The 10,361-nt window shown below is 59.9% G+C and overlaps 1 protein-coding gene across 2 annotated transcripts in view; it reads left to right on the forward strand.

Moving 5' to 3' along the window:
- The window catches only part of AP2B1 (adaptor related protein complex 2 subunit beta 1), an 81,254-nt gene extending 77,015 nt beyond the window's left edge, over positions 1-4,239 (forward strand). For both annotated transcript variants that reach the window (XM_075720079.1, XM_075720080.1), the window contains 2 exons: positions 746-900; positions 1,994-4,239. In XM_075720079.1, coding sequence (XP_075576194.1) covers positions 746-900; positions 1,994-2,068 — 230 coding nt within the window. In that variant the 3' untranslated portion in view covers positions 2,069-4,239. The remainder of the gene's footprint in view (positions 1-745; positions 901-1,993) is intronic.
- The last annotated feature ends 6,122 nt before the right edge of the window (positions 4,240-10,361 follow it).

Genomic DNA, 10,361 nt, shown 5'->3' on the forward strand with positions numbered 1-10,361 from the left:
TTGAAAGGTCCCTTAGAAATAACATGTGTCATGGTTACATCCATACAGATCTCCAGGTGAAATCTCACATCTTCTGCGAGTGCTGAGGTCATACAGTGTGTTGAAACTGTATCACAGCCCTATGATGTCTAGAAACAGATGCCTGTGGGTTTTTACCCTTTTAAGTGATTGCTTTTTTTTTTTTTTAAAAAAAAAAAAAAGGATTTTTACTGTCTTGTAGGACATTGGTTTGGCCAGAGGTGTCTGTGCGTGAGTTGGGGGGAAGCAGGAGGGAGCTGTCGTGGTTGGGATGGGACCTCAGAACCAGGCACCCGAGTGAGCCTCAGGGCACAGGTCTTTGTTCTTTTCCACCTTCATCTTCTGACTTTTGGCTGCCTCCAGATTAGCTTGTTGGGGGTTATAGACAGAGCAGAGTCCTCTTACCCTCTGAGCTGCAGACTCTCGCCTTGATAAAGACAGCAAGTACTGAGTGACCCAGGGCAGTGAGCAGTAAGTGAAAGCCCTGCAAGATGGGCAAATACTTCGCAAGGGATCACAGCCTGAAAGGAATGAGGTGGTTCCATGGAAGCAAATAGGAATTTTTAATTCTTGCGTCATGTCTGCTCCTGTCCCCAGGGAAAACTTTGGGACAGAAGTCAGCATTTCCTTGTGCGCTTGCATCCTGGGAACGCTCCTCTGGGCTCTGCTGTCTCTGCAGATGATGAATCTGAATTAACAGATGTGTTTTTCTTCCTTCTCTCTGAAGACACCGTTTCCAGCAAACTGCAGAACAACAACGTCTACACCATTGCCAAGAGGAATGTGGAGGGCCAGGACATGCTCTACCAGTCTCTGAAACTCACCAATGGCATCTGGATCTTGGCCGAGCTTCGCATTCAGCCGGGGAACCCGAACTACACGGTGAGGTGTCGGACTGTGGAGGGCACGTGGCGCAGGCTGGGATCCTTCTAACTCTCCTCGCATGCAGAGCGATTTCTCCCTGCTTTGCCTAACGTGCTTGTTTTGGGGAAGATCCTGTTAATTTGACTGGGGGGTTAGGAATGCCCACTGAACTGGAAAAAAAGTGAGAAACAGCAGAATTACACTGCTCTGTTACCAGTGAGCTGGGATAATGCCCACTCAGCAATGAGTGGTTACTTGCCAAGGTTACCCAGAGATAAAGCCAAGAGACATTAGCGAGAAAGCATTGCCAGGATGCCCTTCCCCCTCTCATAAACAAGGAGAAATTTATGCCTTGCCGCGTTCCTGCAATGGAGACCGGCTGTCTGGACGTCAGAGGCTCTTTGGCCTGGTGCTGGCGTCAGCCTATGGCTGGTGGGAAGGTGCGCTTTGTCCTGCATCATGCACTCCTATAGCTGTTCTCTTTGACTTTGCTCCCCTTCTGAGGACCTGTGTGTCTGAGCATCCTGGTATTAGAGGATTTATCTCCTGTTGGAAGCTGTTCCAGGAGTTTCAAGAAAAATGGCCTGGGGACCCGTGGGGTGCGAGCGAGCATTGGAAGGTGATTTAAAGTGTTTGGATGATGATTGATGCTGTAAGCCTCGTCTTGGCCTGATCCATGCTTTAGAGAGAGGTGACAGCCAAGTTTGTGTCCATCAGGACTGAGCAGCAAATCGTTAGAAACCCCCAGGTTTAATGCTGTGATTTACAACATGAGGGCAAGCAAGTCCCTTGTCTCAGAGTTTGGGGCAGTGTTCCTTTCCTTCATGCCTGCAGAGGCACCTACACTTGTTAAGGAATTTGGGAACCCCACAGTGGGAGTTTGCTTTCATGTACCTCCTCCTGCTTGTAGCAAGCTCTGAAAAGGCACTTTGGTGTTGGTGATGATGAAAGCAGTACCCAGGAGAAATATTCTGGGTGACTGTCATCAGCCATGTCCGAGATCTGTCCAACCCATGCTGCAGGTCAGACATTTCCATTTGCCTTCATGGAGATGGTAGAAAGCTCCTGCCTTCCTTTGCATTACTGCTAACCTCTCCTCTCCTCTCCACAGCTCTCCCTGAAATGCCGAGCTCCTGAAGTGTCCCAGTACATCTACCAGGCCTACGATGCCATCTTGAAAAACTAACAGGAGATCAGCCTGTGCCTCACCCTGCAGAAGGAGGGGGGAGAAGAGAAAAGGGGTCCCCAGATCCTCCTTCACCACTGGCGCAGGGAAAAGCACTCTTAACTGGAAGCAGCTCTATTCATGTGTAGGATTTCAGTCAAAGGCACTGATTAAACAAGGTAGCAATTAGTATCCACGTGCTAATGATGATAGGGAACAAACCCCTTTGATATTTTTAGCGTCCATGGAGTTTGTAACCACTGCTTCGACTACTCCCACGTCCCCCTCACCCCTCACTCATTGTCCGTTCTCGTGGGCTTCTCCATTTTGTGCCAATGTTCAGTGTTTTCTAAATGGCTTTAGGCGTAGTTACGATTTTGTAAAATACCGCTCATTGAAAAAAATAAGCAAAAACCACACGTCGGCTCATTAAAACAAGGCAAAAGTGTTGAAAACATAACACTGCACTTTATATTTTTATACATTTTTTTTGAGTTTTTCTATTGTAATTGGCTTAAAGGGAAGGTGATTCCAAGGAAGTATTGGGAGCCCTGCAGGGACGTCAGGCTCTAGCAGGGTGAGCACAGCCTCGGGGAACTAGGAACAGAGCCATCAGTTCGGTCCGTGGAGGCGGATGGAGCCCTAAAGAGAGGGGGTTTTTTATTACACTTGTGCTGGCAGACTCAGCTCTGCTTTTGATGGTGTGTTTTCACTCCAACCATCTCCCTGGCTCATTAGCTGCTGATTTGAGAAGTGAGGCTGCTTTTGCGTGGGGAGGAGCTGCAGACCTAAATTGATAATGGGACAACGGTGGATGAAATGAAGGAAACGAGCCTGCTCTTAGAGCAAAAGGCTCTTGCCAGAGCTCCAGGTATGGTCTCTACATCCTCACCTGTCCGCAGCCCCTCTTCTTGTTCTTTTCGTGCCTGCTATGGGCTAACTGCCTTCTCGGCCATCCCCTGAATTGTGCCACCTTCACCCGGTGCTGCGCTAACCCCCGGCAATCCCCGAGGCTCGCAGTGGTAAATCCAAACGTGGCAGTGCTGCTTCCCTGCCGGGGCTACAGGCATCAGCCGTGCCCCTACGGAGAGGGGCTGCTGCTGGCAGTGTCCCAGGGTGCCGTGGGGAGTGGAGCAGCTGTTCCTATTCCTGTGCTGTCCCCCAAAACCCAGGCTGTGGCGTGATGGGAGATGGTTTGGGCATGGCCATGTTTGTACCCTGCCTGCCTGGGGGCTTCGGGTCCCGGCTGGGCTGAAAGTCAAGCAGACCGTGGAAGTGTTTCTTCCATTTGCAGCTTGGCTTTTTGTGCCCAGGGGCACACGATAACAAGGGCCAGTCGGGTTCATGCTCTCACCCCCTGTCCTGAGCAGCCCCATGCCCTGGCCTATTTTTTCCAACCTGTCCTTAGGGCCGGGACTGCTTTCCTTTCCAGTCCGTGGCTGTGGACTCGCCACATTGCAACCACTAAGTGCTGCAGCAACAGCAGTGAAAGCAAAGCCTCTTGCATGTCCTTGCTCCATCCATAGCTTGTCCTGCTTAAACCAAGTCACTAACCAGAACGGCTTCGCCCTCCCCAGCATGCTTTGACGCCATCTCCTCCCCAGCGAGCAAAGCTCTTATGCATAGCAACCCCCATGTTGTCTTTTTAGATGCCACATTCAAATTCAATCAGTGTTTTACGGTGGGAGATGGTTCATCAGGGCTTCGGCACTGTCTGCAACCAAGAAGCCAGTGCTGGGAAAAGGTCACAATGCCCTGGAAGAGACTCCAGCAGGGCACAGGAGCTGCAGGACCCTGAGGACGGTGGTGTCCCTGTGTAGGAACCCCTGTGCTCTAGCTGGGAAAAAGTGGGGCAGAGCTGGAGCAATCCAGCCCTTGAGCCCTGCCCACGTGTGCCGGGAGGTGATTTGCTCCAAGCCCTGTGGGTGCACTGCAAAAATCATTAATAGAGCAATTAAGGAAGCAGCAGTGGCACTGCATGTGATGCTGTGTCAGGGCAGGGAAGAGATGGTAGAGGGTCAGGAACAAACACTTAAGCCTCCTCCACTAAACAGCCAGTGTAGCTTCGATGTGGGGAGGGGTTGCTGAGCACCCCCTTCTCTTGCCAAATTTCTTCCCAGCTTTTTGGGCGCGTGGGTGTCCCTGCGCTGCAGGGTAGAGCCTGGGCTCGGTTGGTGGCGTTTCGCCCTCCTCTCCTGCCGCGCCGCTCGTTCGAGTCGCGTAGTTGTGTTGCTCTTCAGGCTTTACCTGCCATCTGTGTCAATAAACTCATTTCCATGATGCTGTGGCTGTGCGTGGCTCTGTGGGGCTGGGGAGAGGATACGATTCCCCTGCTTTTGGCCCTGCCCATGGGAGCAGGCAAGGCTGAAGGCTGGATTTGGTGGGAAGGAGGCTGTCTGCTCACCTGGAGCCTTTCTCCTCTTTTTGCCAGCCACTTCTACAGCAGAGACACCCCACCCACCCCACCCCCCCCAAAATAGGGGCTGCAGGGTGAGGAGGTAGCAAGCTTCCTCGGTCCTCTGGCTGCTGCTCTCTTCTCATCTCGAAGGGCAGCAGGAGAAGGGCCCTGGCTTGCAGGGGTCACTGGCACCTTGGCACGGACAGCCTCTGCTGAGGAGTGGAAGATGGATGTACCCATTTAGCCCTTTCTAGCCCCCAGATGGGCTGTGTGTGATGTGACCTGCTTTCCCTGTGGTGAAATGATAAAATCGTGTGAGTCAGTAATGCATTTGGATTGCTCTGGACTGGTGCTGGAATTTTCAAGAGGGCTTTGCCATCACTGGTCCTGTCTCGGGCAGGATGGGTTGGGCTGCAAAACCTCTGTACCGGGCCAGAGCCAAGCTCAGGCAGCCCCAAACTCAGCCCTTGGAGTGGCCAGAAATGCAACAATACAAGAAGCAGGGAGGTGCTGCTCTCGAGCAGAGCAACTCTTTCCCTCACCCCTGCCCAGCCTTGGCTTAGCAGCACTTGGAGATTAGGTAATGGCCACTCCGAGGACCTGGGGTGGCAGGTACTGTATCAGCCCAGGGTGCTCTGCACTGGGATGTTTTTGTGTTAGGAGCTGGTGCATGTGCCTAGTAGCAACAGTGACAGGCTGGTTTGGGGTTGGTGATGTCGCTGTTGTGTGCCTTCATGCATCCCTGGTGTGCCTGGGATGGGCTCCATGCCCAGCTGTTGGGGATAGGATGGGATGGTGGTTCCCTGCTGTGGCTCTGCTCCTGCTGTGGTGCTGGGGGTGAGCCTGGTGCAGCATTTGGCCCAACAGGAACAAAAGCTGCTGCAAAACGCTCAGGGCTCTGCCATGTCGGCTGCTGTCCCTTTCATGTCCCATGGTAAAGGGAAAGGTTTCTCCCTCCCTCCCATTCTGCCAGGGGCTCCTCAGGGAGAGATTGGTCTTTCCTGCTGCTCTGGATTTGCAGGCACACTCATGCCCTGTAAATGGGGACACGCCACCCCCGGGCCATGCTGTACCTTGCAAACTGGGTTTGCTTCATTAGCATCGTTAGCCTCCACTGCTGGGAGCTCAGGGGACACAGATTCCTTCCTGGGCTGGGAGCTGCCACGGGGGTGGGTGGTCCCCACAGCCTTCCCTATTCCTGAAGCCCGCACTGTGGGGCAGGGACCTCCTGGGTTGCTCCTTGCTGCTCCAGCTGGAGATGGGGCCAGTCCTGCTGTGCTGGGTGGGCTCCCCAAAATCCCTGCTGCTCCTGCCGGCCTCACATGCATCCTGCTCCGTGCCAGTGCGTGCGCTAAGGGCCAGCATCGGGTGACAGCAGGTCCCTGAGCCCGTAGTGCAGCATGGGGAGAGGCAGGGGCTCGCCCAAGGATTTGGAGGCTATGGCAGAGGTGAGGACTGACTGCAGCCCCCTGAGCCATCAGCTCTGCCTGTCCCCTGCTGCCGCCTGCGTGCCAGGACACGGGAGCTCTTTGATGGATGATTTTAGGTTTGCGTCGATCTCCTGTTGCTGAGGCTGGGATAAGCCTCCCAGCCAGTGGGGACGTGCCAGGATCCAGCCCCGCTCCCCTCCCCCCTCCCTCGTATATTAAATTTCACAAATAAAACTGCAAGTGAAGAGCATCTCAGAGGGAACTGCTAAAAATAGCCCCGAGGCTGGAGCCTGAATTGTGCAGGAGAGTTCATGTGCAGCCACGATCCCTGCCCTCTCCCAGAAATAATCCAGGGCTCAGGACTGCTTTGTGGCGATGCAGGGAAGGGGAGCTGGGGGCTGTGGATGAAGAGCAGCATCTAGGGCTGGTAATAACCCCCAGGGACACCTAAATATTTCCCTAGCTGCCAGCATCAGGCAGCTCTGCAGGGAAATAAGCCCCAAATCTCTGAAAGCCTGGGTGTGATGTGAGACACGGGAAAGGGGCTCGGACTCCCTTTGCCTGGCACCGATCTCAGCCCCAGCCTTGGCGCAGGTGGCACAAAGGCTGTCCCGCATTTTGCCAGCTGCCCTCGTCCCCCCAAGCCGTGGGGCTGTGTCTGCTGTCCCCTTTTCCCCCAGGAAGGATATGGCAATGTGTTTCCACTTATACCCTCTCCCCACCCTGGAGAGGAGCCCCTGGAGATGATGTTTTTCCTGGCCAAAGGTGCTGACGAGGCTCAGGGGAGCCCGGCCGTGCTGTGGCTGGTGTTTGGACTCAGCCAAGCCTGCGTGATCGCAGCCAGACCCACAGAGACACCCCGGTGCTCGCTGGTGTCACGGTGAGCTGGAGCAGGGTTCAGGGTCTGCTTCGAGGAGCAGTGAATTGCGGGGAGTCCGTCGGCAGCGTGTCGCAGGGGCCTGGACCACACTCCCCAGAGGTGCGACCAGCATCTTCCTCGCTATCCAGCGCACAGGTAAATGCTGGGTGCAGGGTGTCCCAAAAATGCAGACACTGCAACAGAAATGTCCCTCCCTTGGTGGGGCCTGGCACCACCCTGGCCTGAGAGCACCCCTCGGTGACAGCGGGCGCAGAGAAACCCCCAGCCCTGCCAGCTGGAGCAGGGGCTGGCACAGCAAGGACCGAAGCGATGTGCCCAAGAGTGTGCCGAGCAGCAGTGTCAGAGGAGGGAAAGGCTCCCTGGGAGGGGTCCCACCCACCTCCCCCAAAGGACTCCGGCCTCAGGGAGCTCCCACGGGGTGGGCACGAGTGCACAGATGCTGCCGGGCGCCGGGGAGGGAGGGGGTGACGGTGTTGCACCCAACACGCTGCAGGGGGGACATGGGAGGGTCTTTTCCCATCGGCACCTCCCCAGAGCCCCGGGAGAAGCCGGTGTCTCTCCTGGCTTCCTGCGACTCGGTCTGGGCATTCCCTGCCTCCTTTCCCGGGCGCTGCCTCCTTCCCTGCCTGGGCACTGCCCGCATCCCTCCCCGGGCATCCCCTGCATCCCCGCCTGGGCAGAGCCTCCTTCCCTCCGCGGGCACTGCCTGCATCGCTCCCGGGCACTGCCTGCATCCCCGCCTGGGCACTGCCTGCATCCCTCCCCGGGCACTGCCTGCATCGCTCCCGGGCACTGCCTGCATCGCTCCCGGGCACCAGCGCCTGCATCCCCGCCTGGGCAGATCCTCCTTCCCTCCCCGGGCACTGCCTGCATCCCTCCCCGGGCACTGCCTGCATCCCTCCCCGGGCACTGCCTGCATCGCTCCCGGGCACCAGCGCCTGCATCCCCGCCTGGGCAGCGCCTGCCTCCCTCCCCGGGCGCTGCCTCCATCCCTCCCCGGGCGCTGCCTGCCTCCCCGCCTGGGCATTCCCCGCATCCCCCCCGGGCGCTGCCTCCATCCCCCCGGGCGCTGCTGCCTCCCCGGCCCCCGCCTGCCCCCATCCCCGGCCCCCGCCCGCCCCCCGCCGTGCCCCGGCCGGGCTTTGCGACCCAGCGGCGGCCGCGCTCCCCGCCCGGCGCCCCCCGCCGCCGCCCGGCCCCTCGGTAGCGCCGCGCCGGGCGGGGGCCGGGCCGGGCCGGGCCGGGCCGGGGCTCTGCAGCGGGGCCGCCCGCCCCGCACCGGGCTCGCCGCATGGCTCCGCCGCCCGCCGGGGCGCCGCCGGCCCGGGCCGCCGCTGCCAGGTAGGGGGGGGGGGGGGCGCCGGGAAGAGGGGGGACGGGGGGCAAAGTTGCCGCTGGGCAGGGCCGGGGGGGGTCCCCAGCGAAAGTTGAGCGCCGGTGCTCCCCGCTCCGCCGCGCCCCGCCGGCCTGGGGGTGCGTGTGTCCCCCCCGGCGCCCCCCGACCTCCTCCAGCCCCGGCCCCCCCGCCGCGGGCCGGTGCCGGGGACGCTGCGCTGCCCGCCGCGGCCAGAGCGTCCCCCCGGGGGGGTCGGGGCGGGGTGCGGGCTGCGGGCTGCGGGGTGCGGGGTGCCGCCGCCCCCTCCCCGCGGGGGTCAGGGCTTGCTCCTCCGGCTGCCCCCGGCGTCGCGGGTGGCGGGGGCGGCTGGCGGCGGGGTGCCCAAGGTCGCGCCGGGGCCCGGGGCGCCCTTCCCGGGAGCCCCCTGCGAGCCCCCGCCCGGCCCCGCACCCGCTGGGCTCGGCCTTGCGCCGGGGCCCCCCGGCTGCTCCCCGCTCCGCCCCCCCACCGCGGGGCCACCCCGGCCGCGGCCCCGCTCTGTGCCTCAGTTTCCCGCGCTGGCGCGCTGGCCTGAGGCACTCGTGGGGCTGGGAGCCGTCGAGTCGGCCTCTGATGCTTCGGGGCGCGAGCCCGCTTTCTGGGGCCCGTGAGCCGGCTTTCCCCGTGCATGGTCCCCGTGTGCCAGCCCGGAGGGGGATGGGGTTTTCGGGGTGGCACGGCAGGGCTCAGCCCGCTCCGCGCTTCAGGGCGGCCCCACGGGTGCTGGGTCTCCGGCTGTGTCGCTCCATCACCCCCCGGCCCCGCAGAGGAGCTGGGGTTGCTTCTGCGAGGAGGAAGGATTTGTGGGGACGGGGTTGCCCCTGCAGCAGAGTGGCCCCCAGGACTTGGAATGACAGTGCTTTCTGCTGCTGGAGAAAGGCCCTGGCAGGGCCCTGCATGGGGGCTCCTGCACCCCCCGTTTCCCTGCACGTGGCACGGAAGGGCTCCCGCTGCCGGGGCTGGGGCGAGTGCGTCCCCGAGGGCAGTCAGCACCCGAGGGGACAGTCCCAGCGGCACAGCGTGCCACGTCCCCCAGCCCGGGGCACAAACCCGCCCTGCTGCCCCCCGGGCTGGATCAGGCCCTGCTGAAGGCCTCCAGCCCCGGTGTGAGGAGGATGAGGATGGTGTGAGCCATGGCCCAGCCTGGGGGACCGCAGGAAGCCTGGCCGCCCCGGCACCCAGCAGCAGGGACCTCCATGGCCAAGCTCTCCTCGTGGCAAATAACCCCTGTCAAAACAGGCAGGACAGGGTGTTTTGAACCTGCCACTTTCTGCCAGCTCAGGAACCAGGGATGATTTTCAGGGAAAACGGACGAGAACATCACAAAAGCATCCACACTTTGGGATACAGCACAAACCGCTTCCTAGCAATGGGAGTGAGCAAAAGTGGGACCCGGCCCCTCACTCTTGCTGTTTCCATCGCAGCTCCCGGTCAGGAACCTGGTGCCAGCCAGCATTTGGGCTCCTCGGACTCAGCTCTCACATCCTCGTGTGTGGGTTATCACCCCGTGTCCCCCCGCACGCGTGGCCCTGACCCGGGGCCCCTCCGGCCTCAGCACGTGTGCCAGCAGCTTGTGGGCTCACCCCGTCAGCTGGCTCGGAAATTAGCCTCCATCAAGTTAATTGCCAAACCGCTCAAAGCCTGAAATTAAACATTAAAGCTGTCGCTCGCAGGCGCAGAGCAATCTCCCCCCAGCCCCAGCAAAAGGCAATTCTGGCTGTCCAAACGGAAGGAAGATGGATTCCCCGGCTTGGGGCAGCACTGGGATGGAGCAGCCGGTGACGGTCCCCGCAGGTGCTATGAGACAAGTCCCCAGCACAGCCCGGGACCCCGCTGCTGCCAGGGCTGGGCAAACCCTGAGCTGCAGACAGTCCCTTTCCCAGAGGTTTCTTTGCTCTGGTACTGAAAGGGCTGAATGTGCCTGTGAGAACCTTCCCGGGATAAAGGTTGCTCAAATCCTGGCTCTCCTTGGCTCTTGCAGGGTGGGAACCTCTGAGGGGGACCCTCTGGGGTCTCACAGTGCTGAGGCTGCTGCTGGGGACATCGCCCAGCCCTGGGGGATGCTCCCGCTCCCCAAGAACAGACATAACCCTCTTCCCTCATCTCCTGCTTGGAAAAATATCGCCTGAAACAACAGTGGGGTCTGCCAGGTTGTCTCCAGGATCTGACCAGCTTCTCCTTGGCCTTGCAGTGACGGGCTGCCCCGGAGGGGAAATGCATCCTGAATGGGG

The sequence above is a fragment of the Pelecanus crispus genome, chromosome 12, assembly GCF_030463565.1.
Source record: "Pelecanus crispus isolate bPelCri1 chromosome 12, bPelCri1.pri, whole genome shotgun sequence".
Classification (NCBI taxonomy): domain Eukaryota; kingdom Metazoa; phylum Chordata; class Aves; order Pelecaniformes; family Pelecanidae; genus Pelecanus; species Pelecanus crispus.